Source organism: Punica granatum, chromosome 8 (assembly GCF_007655135.1).
Source record: "Punica granatum isolate Tunisia-2019 chromosome 8, ASM765513v2, whole genome shotgun sequence".
In the NCBI taxonomy this organism is placed as follows: Eukaryota; Viridiplantae; Streptophyta; class Magnoliopsida; order Myrtales; family Lythraceae; genus Punica; species Punica granatum.
This window is the reverse complement of record NC_045134.1, coordinates 22872788-22890575: the sequence shown is the minus strand read 5'-3', so window position 1 is coordinate 22890575 and position 17788 is coordinate 22872788. Positions and strand designations below refer to the sequence as shown.

The 17788-nt window shown below is 32.4% G+C and overlaps 1 protein-coding gene across 1 annotated transcript; it reads left to right on the top strand.

Annotated features, from left to right (window-relative positions):
• The first annotated feature begins 6661 nt into the window (after positions 1-6661).
• LOC116188139 (probable disease resistance protein At5g63020) lies at positions 6662-10371 on the top strand. Its single transcript, XM_031517302.1, is given in 4 exon segments — positions 6662-6901; positions 6982-7683; positions 7829-9111; positions 9114-10371. Coding segments are annotated over 3 exon segments (3129 nt in total). The 5' UTR covers positions 6662-6901; positions 6982-6994; the 3' UTR covers positions 10271-10371.
• The last annotated feature ends 7417 nt before the right edge of the window (positions 10372-17788 follow it).

Genomic DNA, 17788 nt, shown 5'->3' with positions numbered 1-17788 from the left:
TGGGTTCTTTGTCATTTGTGTTTCCAGAAGTGAATTGAAAAATAGTCGGGGCGAATCGATTAGGCTCCAGAACAAATGAAAACATCCCGAGCAAAATTATGCTATTTGTTTATTCAGCATGCCCAACTACCTTCTGAACGAGCTATTGGCAAATCCAGTGTTTGCGGAAGTTCGATTCCTCTTATCTATTCATGGTTCTTCGTAACCTATGTTTCAAGAGCTGGACGTTAAACAGCCTAGATGAATAATCATAAAGATCATTGTGTTTGGTAATGAAATTAAGTTGGATTTAATTTGATTTAGTGTTGATTTGAGGACATGAAGACAAAAGTAGTTAAAAAAATATGTGAGAGAATTTGAAGAAGAAAATTTTAAAAAAATGATTGTGTCGTTAAAATTGAGAAAAAATGTTAAATAATTAAGAGAATTTAGTATTAAAAAATGTATTATCATAATAAATAAGAAAAAAGTCTGAGAAAGAATTTAAAGAAAAAGATTTTAAAAAAAGTAACGATTTTATTATTGAATTGAGATAAAAATAAAGTAAAATTAAGTTAAGTTAAATTTGTCACATTGCGTTTGGTAATGAAGTTAAGTTTGATTTAATTTGATTTAGTTTGATTTGAAGAGATAAAATACAAAAGTAATTGGGGAAAAAAGTAATGATTGTGTTATTAAATTGAGGAAAAATGTTGAATAATTGTGAAATTTTAGTATTAAAAAATTTTCTGTAATAATAGATAAGAAAAAATATGAGAGAGAATATGAAGAAAAAGATAAAAAAATAATAATTATATTATTGAATTGACTGAAAAAGTAAAATAATTAATTATTATAAAAATAGATAAATATATTTATTACATTATTAAAATAATTAATTTTATTAATAAACACAATTTTTAGTAATTTAATTAAAATTTTAATTTTTTGAATTACCTTTCTTTATATTTTTTAAAATTTTTATTTTTTATTAATTAAAAATTGTCATTAAAGTTATCTATTTATCTTATAAAACTCATTATATTTATATGAAGGGTATTTCTGTCTTTTTATCATATTCATGTTCTTTCTATTCCTTATTCAACCCAACCAAACATCAGAATTATAATTCTATTCCCTGTCTATTCCCTCCAACCAAACACAAAAATTTCATCAGAATTTCCATTCTATTCCCTGTCTATTCTAATCCCAGTCTATTATATTCCCTGTCTATTCTAATTCTACGAACCAAACGTGCCCTAAAAGTTTTGCTCTTTTTCCTTTTTCTTTTTTTTTTGGATTTTTTGGTTTTTGAAATTATTTTCTAAATTCTAAAACTAATAAATTAATTTTTGGTAAAAAAAGGGGTCGGGGGTGCCCGTTACTTCTCTTTAAGAAGATTTGAGTGTCACTTTAGCACTAGATCCAAAGGTAAGGGGATGAACTGTATTTCTGCTTTATCTTTTATTTGGTGCATCTTTTCCAGATTTTATATGTCATATTATTTTACATCTCATTATTTGTCAAAATTTATGCATGATGCACTTTTTATGATCTCACATGCGATGTTTCTTGAGCTCCGATCTCAATGGGTGAGCCCCAAAATTTTTTTTGTCGTCATTAGGACAGTGAATGCGTTGGAAAGGAAAAAATAATAAAAAATAATAATAATAACGTGGGTGAGGTCTCCAAAGCTGCCATCTGAAAAGAAAAAAAGGGGACCACTCTGCACGTCGTATCACAATGTGATAAAAGAATCCATTAAAAGAATCCTATGCCGGATTAAAGGTATTCTAGGCCGGAGCATTAGATTGTTTGATTTTAAGATAATATTTTAAAATTATAATTTTAATTTAATTCTATTCATTATAAAATAAAATAATTTATACAAAGTCAAAGAGTGGATTTCATTTATATCACTTTTTTTCATAATAAAATAACATAACTCATACAAAGTCAAAGGGTGGGTTCCATTTATTCCACTCAAAATCAAAATCAAAATCTGATTTTAAAATCCTACTATGAAACCAAACACAACCTAAATCTAAGCTTCAGTTGTTATGTATTGAATAGAAGCAAAAGCCTCAGTAACAATTGGACATTAGTAAAAAGTCATAGCAAATCCCATAGCTACTTGTACTAAAAAACAAGTAAGCATAATTCCTCCTAGACAATAAAATATATTGACATGTAGAGGAACATATTTACTAGTTATATCATCTGCGATCTCCTTAATCTCGAGACGTCGAATCAATCATAGACTTTATTGAGATGGGTAAACCAATAGTAATCTCATACGGTAATTTTGGAACATGCGATGCTAAGTCATGCTACGCTAAGATCAGATCAGATTGACATGGAATGAAAATAATTTCAAAAGAATTTCACTGAATATGAACCATGGTTCTTGTGCATAAGAGACATACTCGTGATTTTCTTGTAGGTTTTGCATGTCAATGGAAGCAGAATGGTGAGATTAGTAAGAAGCAAAAAGCACAGGAGACTCGGTGATGCAAACCGTCGATCGTGAACCTCTAGCATACCTCGATTTAAAAGGGATATACTGGATTTATATGTAGAGAATTATGAATATCTATTATCTAACTTGGGATTTTCGATATACTTAGTTGATCCATAGAACTCAACACTTGAAGTAAATTGATTTTGTGCAGTTGATGGTGGTTTGATACTGTTGATAATGAGAGACTGTACTGCTTTGCGTTAGTTTTAGTACTTCAAAGTTTTGCCATTCAGAGTCCAAATCTTTAGATCAATCAAGTTCACTTTTTCTTTTTCTTTTTTTGAGTGCTTTTTCATATTTAGTGGGTGTCCTTATTGAATTCCACTTTTGTGCTGCATTATGGCTTTCTTTTTCATAAGAAAATTCTCATGAACGCGATAGATCCGGTGTAAACGGTATGCTCAGACTGGGGAAGGGATTAGGCTGTGTCTGAACAGGAAAATTTATAAAAAGTCTAAATAAAATGAAGTTTTAAAAAATTGAATTCAAAAGGCACCAAAAAAACTGAAATCCCTAAACAATTTTCCATCTGAACGATACATTGTGAATAATTCTGGCACAATTACTATATGTATATACACAATTAAGCTGGTGTTATAATTTATAAGACTTTTATCGTTAAATTGGTTACTAGCAAGTCATTTTCCTAGATTCAAATTTTGGCTGCATTGCATAATTAAAAACTAAGCATATTTTCGCAGAAGTCGCTCTTAACAGTGCGTCGCAAATTCGAGCAAGCCGAGTACTCATTATATACGTGCATGGTGTGTATTTTTATATTAATGCTAATCTTGGAGTCCGTGCGTTGCACGAGATAGAATTTAATAATTGTTTTGGAAGAATTTTATAATATAGTGTTTTAAACATTTATGTATATTAATATATATCATTATCATTTTTATTTCCTTTAATATTATTATTTATGAGATTAAATAATTACTTTGATCATAATCTAATAATTCTTATTAAACAATGACAAACTTAAATTAGCATGTTAGTTTATAAGTTATAAAATGGGAAAATTTTTTAAAAACTCACGGAAGAAATTCCTTTAAAAAGTTTTCACAATTAAAATTGAAGAGACATCATAATCGGTAATAATATCTTATTAATACACTTAGCAAAATAATAGACATATTTTGGTCGGATTGACTATATGTGTATATAAAATATATGCAGTAATGAATTAATAATGTTAGTATATTTAATTTGAAATTTGCATTAAAAATTCAGCTTTTGAAAAAATTATTTTTATAATTTGTTCTGGATAAATTAATACCACCCCCCAAGGATAAAATTAATTTCAACTTTCCCCTATTCTTTTCAATTAATACTCGAAGTATATAACCACTATATCTATATATGTATACCATGATGATTAGACTTCCAAACAGAACCATCAAACATAATTAAACAAAAAGAGACATGATTATTAGAGCATAACCATCTCTCCTTTCGATTGTCTTCCTCAACTATCATACGGTGAGCAGCTAAAATTATTATATATATATATATATGCAATTGGAGTTGAAAAGATAAATAATAATGAACTTCAATTATTAATGTTGAGTCAAGAATAAAGGAATTTAATTCTGAATTTGCATATGGAAAATTATAAACTAATCAATATATAAATATGACAGAATTAATATATATATATAGTTTCATCCAAAAGAAATTAATATATATATATGTATATGTATATGTAGCCAGCATGGAAGTCAATGAGATGCAAATTGATTAAATGGTAATTTTGAAACATGCAATGCTAAGTCATGCTAGGCTAAGATTAGATCAGATTAACATGGAACGGAAAAAATTTCAAAAGAATTTCACCGAATATGAACCATGGTTCTCGTGCATAAGAGACGTACCTATGATTTTCTTGTCGGTTTTGCATATCGATGGAAGCATAATGGTGAAATTAGTAAGAAGCAAAAAGCACAGGAGACTCGGCGACACAAACCTCCAATCACGAACCTCCAGCACATCTTGATTTAAAAGGAATAAACTGGATTTATATGTAGAGAATTATGAATATCTATTACCTAATTTGGGATTTCCGATATACTTAGTCGATCCATAGAATTCTGCACTTGAAGTAAATTGATTTTGTGCAATTGATGACGGTTTGAAACTGTTGATAATGAGAGACTGCACTGCTTTGCGTAGGTTTTGGGGCGTCAAAGTTTTGCCATTCAGAGTCCAATTCTTTAGATCAATAAAGTGTCACCTTTTCTTTTTTTGAGTTGCTTTTTCATAAGTAGTGGGTGTCCTTATTGAATTCCACTTTTGTGCTGCTTTTTGGTTTGCTTTTTCGTTAGAAAATTCTCGTGAACGCGGTAGATCCGATGTAAACGGTATGCTTAGGCCGAGGGAAGGGATTAGGCTGCGTTTGAACAGGAAAACTTATAAAAGTTCTAAAGAAAATGAAGTTTTAATAAATTGGATTTAAAAGGCACCAAAAATATTGAAATCCCTCGTCAATTTTCTATCTGAACGATATATTATGAATAATTATGGAAAAATTACTATATATATACACAGTTAAGCTGATGTTATCATTTATAAGACTTTTATCATTAAATTGGTTCCTAACAAGTCATTTTCCTAAATTCAAATTTTGGTTGCATTGCATAATTAAAAACTGAGCATATTATCGCAGAAGTCGCTATTAACAATGCGTCGCAAATCCGAGCAAACCGAGTACTCATTATATACGTGCATGGTGTGTATTTTTATATTAATACTAATCATGACGCCTGTGCGTTACACGATATAGAATTTAATAATTGTTTTTGAAGAATTTTAAAATATAGTGTTTTAAACATTTATGTATATTAATATATATCATTATAGTTTTTATTTCCTTTAATATTATTATTTATGAGATTGAATAATTACTTTGATCATAATTTAATAATTCTTATTAAAAAATGACAAACTGAAATTAGATGCAAGTCAATGAGATGCAAATTGATTAAATGGTAATTTTGGAACATGCGATGCTAAGCCATGCCACACTAAGATCAAATCAGATTAACATGGAATGAAAAAATTTTCAAAAGAATTTGACCAAATATGAACCATGGTTCTCGTGCATAAGAGACGTACTTATGATTTTCTTGTAGGTTTTGCATGTCGATGGAAGCAGAATGGTGAAATTAGTAAGAAGTAAAAAGCACTTGAGACTCGGTGATACAAACCTCCAATCACGAACCTCCAGCACACCTTGATTTAAAAGGAATATACTGGATTTATATGTGGAGAATTATGAATATCTATTACCTAATTTGGAATTTTCGATATACTTAGTTGATCCATAGAGCTCAGCACTTTAGGAAGTAAATATGATTTTGTGCAATTGATGACGGTTTGATAAAGAATTCCAAAATATTCTATTGATAATTTTATAACCAAATATAATTAATTTCCGAAACTTTTGTTGGGAAGATTTTATTGATAGTTTTATAATAGAAAATAATAAAATAAATATTTTTAATTCAAAAATATGATAAAATTCAATTAAAAAAACAATGCGTCAAGATATTTTGTTGATAATTATATAACAAATATAATTAATTTTCGAAAATTTTCTTCAAAATATTTTATTAATATATTTATAACAGAAAATAATAAAATTAAAAATTTAACTCAAAAATCTAAGAAAATTTTATTCAGAAATAAAACATTTTGAAACCATTTAGTCGAGCCGACCTAGTATCTTGCTTCTATGTATATATATATAAAAATATATAATATGCTAATGAGTTTTAATTCTTTTTATATGGAGATTCGAATTATCGACAGTTGGACTTTTTTGGGTGGTAGAAAAATCAGCGATGTGGACCGTGTCCCCCAATCATCTAAAAGCTAATCACGCCCGGGCTCCACTCGACCTTTATATTTGTCGTTTGTCTTCCGCCCTTTCGTTTTTACGTTTTTATGGTGTGTTTGGATTCAAAATTAAAATAATTTTGATTTTAATTTTAATTTTGATTGTAAAAAATGACAAATGAGATGTGAATATAAATTTGACTTGAGAAACGTGTATTTTTAGTGCGTAGTGCATTAAGTTAATTGGGAAATTTTCTCTAATCTTCCGAGTTAAAAAAGAAAAGAAAGAAAGGGGGACCACTCTGCTTTGTATTACGAAAAAAGGGCGCATGTGATAAGAGTCTTCTTTCAAATTATTTCATCGGCAACGCCTTCTTCATCGGCAACGACCTCGATAGTCCTCGTCCCGACACCAGCGTGTTATAACCAAGCTCACCTCTGTCTTATCTTCTCGGATCCGGCGACGAGCACGCTTGACTCCATCGTCTCCTCCATCGCGAGCTCCTCCTCAGTAGCGGCGACTCGCCACCGTGCCCCTCCTCCCGAGCGTGATAATACTCAGAGGTAAATGATCAGGCAAACTCATATTTTGGACACTAAATTCATCTTCTGAAACTGTTACCGTCATCATTTTCAACTTTCAGTCAAAAGACCCGGATGGCGGATATCGCGAGTTCTGTGTTTGGTGCTTGCTTCACGTGCTGGGATCACACGGGGAATTACCGGAGGTACATCGAGGGTCTTGGTGACAATTTGACTGCCCTCGAGAGCAAGATGGCAAGGCTGCGACGTGCCTATGATGACGTGTACCGACTGGTCTCAACAGCTGAAGCAGAAGGATGGATCCGAACGGAGACCACGGATGGCTGGTTGCAGAGTGTGGAAAAAAAAAAAGAGGAAGGCGAAGAGATTCTGGCGGAGGGGAAGGGGATGATGGGAATGACATGCCTGTGCGGACTCTGTTGCAGCAACTGCCGCTCACGTTACAGGCAGTCGAAGCTTGCCGAGGCAAAGAGAAATGATATAGAGACCGAGTTGGACCTAAGCCGTACCTTCAGGGTCAAGGAAGATGTTGCCTACGAGCCTGCTGATTTGATGCTCAAGAGATCTCTTAAGGCTCTCAGCCGCAAGAGAGATGAATTGCACGATGTCTTTGAGACAGCAAAACAACGAGTTGAGCAAGAGGAAGGTAAGCACTTGGTACGAACTCGTGAAGCGGGCGGCTGGTTGGAGCGAGTGCAGCTTCTTCTCGAGAAAGAAGTGCGAGAGATTCTCGAGCAAGGGGAGCAGGAAATGAAGAAAGGCTTCCAGGGAGTTGGAGGGGTCTCTCTCTCTCATTCTCAAAGGTAAGATTCATCTCGCAGCCTGCTTGAATGTATTAGTTTACAACTCATGTCCTCATCTTCTGGATCCGGCTCAAATCCTGACTAGGTTGATCCTGTTACGAAAAATGGTCCCTTTTAATTGGTTTTCTAATCTCTTCATCAACAGGAACTCCACATCATATTACGAGCTATCAAAGCATGCCGAGGAGAAGCAAGCCACTTTGGAAGAAGAGCTTCGCAAGGCCAGCGGTTTCACAGTTTTCACCTACAAGCCAGATGATCCGCTCATGGAGATACCTCTCGAGCCGCCAGTGGGCTTAGATTCCAGCTTTGAGGAGGTATGGAAGTGGGTTCAAGATGACAGCGTGAGACGTATAGGGATATATGGCATGGGCGGTGTGGGAAAGACCACCCTCCTAAAGAAAATCCACAATGAATTACTGGGAATTCGGAATGATTATGATGTTGTTGCTTGGGTTGTGGTGTCCCAACCAACTGATCCTACAAAAATTCAGGAAGCCATCTGGGAGAAATTGAATCTCCCTAAATCGGAATGGGATCGCACCAGTGAATTCGATAGAGCTCGCAAGATACTGAACATCATGAAGAGAAAGAGTTTTCTGCTCTTTTTGGATGACGTATGGGAGGAAATAGATCTCTTGAATCTCGGCATTCCTTATCACGGCCATCAACGGAAATCAAAGATCATATTCACAACCCGATTGGAGGAAGTATGTGGTCAAATGCAAGCTGAGAGGAAGAAGAAGATTGATTGTTTGCCACCAGATAAAGCCCTGAAACTATTCCGAGAGAAGGTGGGTGAAGAAACTTGGACCGCCCATGTTGAAATCCCAAGGCTTGCCGAATCTCTAGTTAAGGAGTGCGATTGCTTGCCGCTTGCTCTTATTACTGTAGGGGCAGCTATGGCCAGTAGGAAGCATCCCGATGACTGGAGACGAGCTATTAAATATTTGAAGAATCGCCCATCAGACTTTGCAAGAATGACAGAAAGGGTGCTCTCCGTGCTAGAATTTAGCTATGAAGCTTTGCCAAATGAAACGCAGAAGAAGTGCTTCTTGTATTGTTCAATATTCCCAGAGGATTATGTGTATCGCATGGATGAGTTGATTGATCTATGGATGGGGGAGGGCTTTCTCAGCGAATGCGATGGTTCACATGAAGCACGTGATTGGGGAATCGATATAATCAGATACCTCAAACGTGTTTGTTTGTTGGAGGAAGTTGACATGTCTACCCAGGGATCTTTTAAAATGCACGATGTAGTTCGAGATATGGCTTTATGGTTGGTATCTGAGCATGGGCAGAAGAAGAATAAGATAGTATGTCTGGAAAAGCAGAGGTCCTTTGAGCCGAAGGAATTTATGAAGTGGACTAATGCAGAAACAATTTTTCTCCAGGATGTGTATCAAGAGATGGGAAACTTCCCGTGACACCCACGGCTTTTTCCAGTCTATCTACTCTGATAATACGGCGAACCAGAGTGAAGACATTTCCGAAAGGATTCTTTTGTTCTATGCCATTGTTGAGAGTGCTGGATTTGTCAGACAATGAAGACTTGGCAGATTTACCGGATGATATTGGAGCACTAGTAAATTTATGGTACCTTGATTTGCGGTGGACAGAAATAACGAAGTTGCCTGTGGAGCTGAAGACTCTGACAAAGTTGGTGTTTCTGCTTTTAGGTAATAAGTGTGGTGTTCCGAAGGGACTGATCCCAAGTCTGCCATCCTTAAGAGTGCTTAGTGTTTCTCTTTCACAAATAGATGATGAGGGAGAAGAGCTCCATGTGATTGAGGAGCTGAATGGCATGAACAACCAAATAGATGATGTTCGCTTGCAATTAATGGCTGCCGCTGGTGTCCAAAAGTTACTCACGGACTGCCCTCACTTGCAGAAGTGCTTAAGAAGACTCGGTCTTGAAAGTTGTAAGGGTTTGCAGTCACTTATAATCCCGAAGCCATCATTGAGGAGAATGGAGCATCTCAGAGTTCTAGGTATTTTTGAGTGTGAATTGGAGGAGATAAGCGTGGTAAAGGGAGAATCATACGGTTGCGGCGGTGAGACTGGGAGAAGTGATGGATCTGGATCTCCTCCTCATCCTTTTGCTTCTTATTATCCAGAACTAACTTCAACTTCAAGTTGCCTGGAAAGTCAGAACTGCTTCCGTAGCCTCAAAAGGATAGTCATCGGGTTTTGTGGAAGCTTAAAAGAAGTGACAGCTGTAATTTATCATGCTCCCAGCCTTACCCACCTCTTAATCCAGTTTTGTTCCGAGATGCGGGAACTGATAAGGGGGGATATTGAAGATTCCCACGTGGACAGAACGCTCTCATGCCTCATCCATCTTGAGTTAACAGATCTTCCAAAATTGGAGAGCATATGCAAGAGAGCGCTGCCCTTTCCTTCATTGAAATCGTTAGTGGTTATGAAGTGCCCAAAACTGGAGAAGCTCCCACTGGATAGCAACAGCAAAGGCAGTGCAAGACAATTAAGCCGAATTGAAGGAGGAGAGAAGTGGTGGGATGGGTTGCGGTGGGATGATCCCGAGACCAAGCAATACTTCTCTACCAAGTTTGTCGGCCGTTGATTCCTTTTCCGAATAAAATTTCTTTCTCGTTGTCATCCATTCATACATATCTAATGTATGTCAATTAATTAGGAACATGCATGGGAATAATGATTATGTAATAATGACCGCCCGAGTTTACAGTGTTGATGTGTTCAATACAATTAAATTGAAAAGACAAAAACTATCTAAAAAGTATAATAAAATAACAAAATTTACAATAAAATAATTTTTCTTGCTGGAAGAATAAAAATTTATTTAAAAAAATAGAATAAATATTTCTCAATTTTTAATTTCATTCTTTGTTTTTAATTTATTTTATTTCAAATTTTAATAGCTTTCTATTATTTTATTTAAATTTTTAGTTGTTATTTTAAATTTCTTATTATTTTTATTTATCTCTTTTTAATTTTAAAAATAATTTATGTTAGTGTACTGTAACTATAACGTTTTATTTATTTTCTTATTTTTATTTTTATTTTAGTTTTTAAGGTTAGTTTATTAATTTTGTTTATTTAAATTTTATGAACATTTTTTTACATTTTACTTTTAATTTATCAATCTCCACATAAGAATCGCATCCTTAAAACATGAATTTTTTTCTTAAACCAATTTTATTTTAAATTTTTTTCTAAATTTTTGAACTTTTTTCAAATTATTTTCTTAATTTTGTTAATTTTTAAATATTATAATTTTTCCGAATCTTTTGTAAATTTTGAAATTATGCATTTTTGTTATGTTTTCTTTTTTAAAAAAAATTCAAAATTTTCATCACCATTGATAATGTGGCAAGTTATGATTTGTTTCACGTGACAGTGCGACTTCGCAAGAGGGCCCATGAATGATGACACGCACACGATTTCTTAAAATTTTAGTATTGTGACATAAGTTCGCGAGAAACCAACAAAAGAGTTTGTTGTTTTTTATATATAGATATAGAATAGAATATTATGTTGCATCATAACATTTTGGACAAATTCTATTTATGTATAATAACAAATTCTATTTCATTGGAATTCTCGACTCTTCCAGATTGCTACATCAACAACTAAAATTTTGCAAACTTTACATAATATTTTATGATATAACTTCAATATTCAATTTCCTATTAAATATAGAGCTTTCCATTATTAATAACCAACTAGGGGAAAGTGTCGTTAGGTACCCGGCATTACAATTTTTTCGACTAAATGTCATCTTAATCGTAATATAATTAAACCTTTATATAACACATAATCTCAATATACAGTAATAATGGAATTAAAATCAAGAACTCTTAATTGTTAGCAAAATTTTGTACTTCTAATGAGATAGTTAATTAATTACATGTCACACGATACAAAAAACTAATATATCTTTATTATCTATCCAAATTTTATTTTTTAATAACTGCAAAGTCCTTTTTTTTTAATTTCATTAGGTTACTTTGCTCAATAGATTTTCTTTGGTAAATTAAATTGCAAGAAAAGATTTATCTGATATCTTTAGCAAGAAGAATATATATATTTATATATATAATAACAAAGTCTAAAGTTGAATCTCACGCCGTCAAGTGTTCAAAAATAAAAGTCTCTAGTATTGCCACATCGTTATTTTATACTGAGAAGATTTTATATTCTTTTATCAAGAAAATATTCTTATAAAGCTAGATTATTATAATTAAATATATTCATAAATTTTCTTATTTAATATTAAGGAAATTAGATGTATAATGAACATACATTATATATAGACGTCGTTTGATATATATATATATATACACACACATAGGATTAATCACCTTTGAAAAGCATGACATTTGCACTTTTTCTAAATATAGTATAATCTTTAAAAAATGCATAGAAAAGTATGACTTTTGGGTTTAGTTGCACATCTAACACGACAACAATTGTAATGGTAACGGCCGATGTGAACTTAACATTACCAGTGGCACAACATGATCGGTTGAGTAGACCCCAGATGCTTTCATTTAATTTAAAATAATTCTAAAAATAAAAATAAAAAAGCAAAAAAGAAATAAGGAAAGGGGAGGAGGCCGACAGTAGTGGCCAAGCCGGCTGCCACTACCCCCCACTGTTGTGGCTAGCGACCCCGGTTGAGATGGTGGTGGTCGTAATCAAGGCCATCACTGCCAATGTCGTTGGGGACCCCGATTGGGAGGGTGGTGGCCGAAACTGAGATTCTTACCATTGGAATCAAAGAACCTCGAATCATTTGGGGCTTATTCGATTCCAGCAGTGGGAGACCAATTGCGGCCACAACCGCCGACCCTCTTCCCATTTCCTCTAATTTAGTTTAATCTCCCTTTCTTTTTTAATTTTTTACATTTACTTTTGATTAAATAAAAACATATGGGTCAACTCGTCCAATCATATTGTGCCACATGACATCGTTAACTCCACGTTAATCATTACTGTTAGAATTGATGAAACTAATCGTGTTAGATGCGAAACTAAATCTAACGATTGTGCCTTTCTATACTGTTTTTCAAAATTTGTGCTATATTTAGAAAAAAAGTGAAAATCTTATGGTTTTTTAGGTGATTAACTCATATACATAATATTGTGGAATATTTTAATGAATAGGAAAGGAATATTTCATATTTAATTTTTAAGGAAATAATTTTCATGTATATCTTATTATGAAAATATTAAATTATAAAAATATTAAAATATGCTCAATATAATAATATTTACTAATTTGCAGTTAATAATGAAATAATTTATATGTACAGTTTCCTATTACGTTTTCTTAACTCATAGGATAAAATCCTATATATTGTGTGATATACAACTACAAATTTCGAGCTATCGCTTTAGGCTCTTCTCTCCTTTCAAACTCTAGTATCGTCTTCCTAATATATACAAGCTTATGTTTACATGCAATTTGTCATACTTTATTTTGACACAAAATCACATGTTCTTACATTAAAAAAAGATAGTTGAATAGTTTTAATCTTTTTTTAATCTAAATCCATGTAATTATGTTTATATTCTTTTAGGAACAATTCATTGTTGAAAAATCAATTTTTGGAAATAAACTACTTATAAAATTTATAAATTAAGCATAGTTGTTGTATTAGTACTTTTTCTGTGGATCGTACTTTTGTTAGCTGATTAATTTATACCATATTTTTTGAATTTCTTTTTTTATAAGTAATAGTTTTTTTAAATTTCAAATATAAGAAAACTAGATGAATGTCGCACTACGCACGGGTCTCGATTAAGCTCCTTAATTAAATTTTCGTGACTTTCACAATAAAAGATTATTTGATATAATAATGAATTATGATATTATAGTTTGCAATTTTTAGCACGTGAGTGGATTTAGAGGATGGAGATAGAGAGAAGTGGGAGAGGGAGAAATAGGTGGAAAGAATTGGGTAGTTATTTATTGAATTTAATGGCTCTTATAATTGAAGTATAATAAGCATGGGCATTTTGGAAAGCTACTCGATACTAATTATTATTAATTTATTATTGTTGTTGTTGTTGCTGTTGCTGCTGTTGCTGCTGTTGCTGCTGCTGCTTCTGTTGTTATTGCTTTTGCTATTGTTGTTGTTGCTATTGTTGTTGTTATAGCTACTGTTGTTGTTGTTTGTTGCCGATGTTATTATTGTTGTTGCTGTTGTTGTTTAGGATTATATTCTACTATTAATTTAAAGGCATTTTTTTTAGATATTTACTAAAATGTTATTAAAATTTTTAGTTTCTTTTAGTCAATCTTGTACAACGCATAGGTCATCATCCAGTATTATAATATGTTAGGATTTGTTATATAGCTAGAAAAGTGTCACGAAAAATTTATAAATTATGCCACAATTTAAATATATGTGATTAGTGACTGAAATTTATGATAAGAATAGGAAAACAAAATATGATTACAAGAGAAAAGTCTATCATTGCTTAGACAAAAACATATTAGAACTCATCATGGAAAAAAATGAAAAAAAAGACATTTTTAGTCCTCAACCTTTTGAATTTTTGTCGTTTTGGTCCTAAATATTTTTTTATGCCATTCTCAAGCTCAACCTTTCTTCTTTTTTCATTTTAGTCCAACTGTCTATTTTCCGTTAAAAATATATTTTCCATCCAAAAATAACTTTTAAAATAATAATGTTCTTAAAAAATATAAAAAAGTGAAAAAAAGGCAACTGCCCCGATCGAGGGTAGGGGTGCCCTTGTCGAGACACCAAACGCACCCCTTTGATTGAGGTTAGCCGCCGAGGGGGGGGGGGGACACCCCCTCAAATTGAGGGAAATCAAATCTTCGAGTAAATGGGAGCCCCCGCCGACTCCCCCAACCCCATCCCTTCTGCCATGGCAACAGGGTCAATAGAATCAGGGGGCAGTGGTCGGCGGGGCAGCCTAACCTCCTATTGAGGTAGCTGCCTTTTTTATGTTTTCTTGGTTTTCTTGTACTTTTAAAATTGTTATTATTGTAAAAATTAATTATTTGACAAAAAATGGGGTTGTAGCGGAAAAATAGATGGTAGAACTAAAGCGGCTAAAACAAAAACAAAAGGTTTAGTATGAGAATGACAAAAAGAAAATTTTAATATCAAAATGACAAAAGTACAAAAGTTAAGGAAAAATTGTCTCTTTCTCTAAAAATTTTATCAAGGATTAAAACTTCACAGAAATGTCAGAAAAGAGTAGGAATTGGACACTTGAGTTTATCAATTGATTTAATGAAATTTAACTCATTTTATTATATTATTTGTAATTTTTAGATTGATTAGTTGAGATCTAAAAATTTATTAGTTATGACGGTGTGTCTATAAATATATATATATATATGGAAACTTTGATAATAATAATTTTTTGTTTAAAAAAAGAAAAAGGCATATGACAACATAGCAATATCCAAACAATCCAATAACACCAACTTTATTGTAATTTTTCCACAAATTTTATAGAAATAAAGGTTGCACTTAATGTGATTTTTAGAGAAAGGAAAGAAAGAAAAGATACACGTGAGTGCGAAAATGATACCCTATGCAGTTTTATAGGATTTTCTCTGGATGAATGTAGGAAAAAATATAAAGAATGGACAAAAATGAAAATAAAAAAGAATCAAAGTTTGTAGTTAAACTTAACAAATGAGAAAATAAATGGTTGAAAATGAAAAAAAAAATAGAAGGGGAACACCCGACAGCTTTTGCTTTAAACAGACCCGAAAATCGTCACTTCACCTGAAAATTGAGCAGAATTTTCCCCTAAAATTCCTGATAATTAAAAACCTACTAAGTGAAAAATAACAATATTTATAAACTTCCAAATGCAGCAATTATCTCAATCAATTTAACCAGTTACCTCAATCAGTAAGTCACATATAACGTCTCAAGGGAAGCACCTATAATCTTCAAAAAGAATTAGAGAGAAATTCTCGATACAACCCAACAAGCTATACGATAATCAGATGTATCGATAAAATACTCCAAACTTAGTTTCGATATTAAAATGGTTCTCTCTAGCTCATCTGATATTATGCAACAATGAAAGCTTGAAAATGAGCAAAAAATTAAAAAAAGAAAAAAGAAAAAAAGGGAACATGTGGTTGCTTCTGTGTTATAGGATCAGATTTAGTTTAAGGTTATTCATCTAGAAAATCATGATCTTACACTGTTTCCAAATATAGCATAATGAAAGAATAGTACAAAAAGGCGCGACTTTCAGTATAATTGTGATTCTTGCACGACGTCATCATTTCGTCAGATGTAACGGTTGCAGATACCATATTGCACAACATGATTAGATAAGTGGGTCCCTTATGTTTTTATTTAATTAAAAATAATTGTAAATTTTTTTAAAAAAAGAATAATTTTTAAAATATTAAAATATAAAGAAAGGAGCGGATATTAGTTAGCCGCGGAGGTGCCGGAATTGAAAATCCCTCAATTTCTAGACTCTTTTGATTTCGACAGTGGGGCCCCCAATAGAGGCCACTACCCACCTAATCTGGGTCGTCAGCCACAACAGATTCAATCGGCGACTTCAACTGGGGGCACTGTTATTAGAACCAAACCAAAATTAGGAATTGAGAGCCGGCACCTCAGAGGTCCGATCTGTGTAAAGACCCAAAATGCAAGATTGAGCCGTTGAACCCACGAAATCACTCGATTTCTAAGCAAAATCCTTTTGAACCAGTTGGTTTAATGGATTTGCTTTATTTTTTATTGAGTATAAATGTGTTGGAGTAAAAATGTAAATGTCGTGCCTTACTGTGCAAAATTTTCAAAGGTTGCTTGTTTGGGTTGTTAATCATTTATGTTGCTTGTTTGGGTTGTTAATCATTTATAGTTTATTAATACAATATAATATAATAAATTTTTAGGATAATATCGTAAAATTATACTAAACAATGATTTGAGGTTTGTCTTTCCATTAGGGCGAGTGGGGATGTTTTTCCCAACCGCACCCTTCTTTATTTTACTTTTTTCTTAATCATTGCCACTTTTTGTTATTTAATTTCTCCGACGTATCATATTTGGTATTCAAAACTCAATAGGTCCGACTAATTGGTCTTCGAGTAAGGTTTGTTCACTATCCGGCGAAACTCTTCCATTTGTGGATTTTCTGTATTCATAAGAATTGAATGCGATAATTCACTTAAAGCATTACTGTCATATGAGCGATTATTTTATCCATTTAAAATAAGAAAAATAGAGAAGAGGAAACTATAAATAAGGTGCAAAAGAGATACGGTCTTTGTATAGAGTTAGGCACATTTTCTAACTATTGCCATCTTTGATTCTCTCATAATCTATAATATGTGCTAATTAATGATTTTAATGTAACATGAGTTACATCGTAATTTCATCTTCACAAGGACACAAGATTTTATATATAATTTTAGGTGGTATTTTAACATCATATTTAGAAAATCTGTGTATGACTTTTATTTCTTATTTTCAAATCAAATTTTCTTTAATTATTTTTTCACAAGTTAATATATGAGATTTTCATATATACAGAGTACTCGTTGCTAATATTCCACAAGTAATCCAGTTATTGACAATCACATATAAAACATTTGATTAATGGGTGATGCTGTTCAATGAACTCAAGTATCTAAACTGAAAATCTTTGGCCACTGTATAATTTTTTATTCCTGTGAGTAGGATTTCATAGTTCATACGCATATAATGCATGCCTTATGAAATATAGTTCAATAATTTAATAAGCTAATTCAAGACCACGATCATAATATGTACTCATGATAAAAGTCTAATAATAATACTTCTTACTAGTTAAGCATATAAATAAGCTAATTCATATAGTTGAATAATTTATAATTGATTCAAACAATACCTAATTGAAGTTGTTGTCTCCCGCCGCGAAGCACGGGCCTTCTTGTCAAGTATAAGCTATTATTGTACTCTTTATATAGTTATACATGAAATATTTCAGTATTTTATAGAAATAATATGAAGTGTATTTGATATCAATTACACTCTCCAAGTATCGTATCTTCACATAAAAACATACATTATCAATTAGTTTAAGGTTATTCACCTAAAAAATCATGACCTTACAC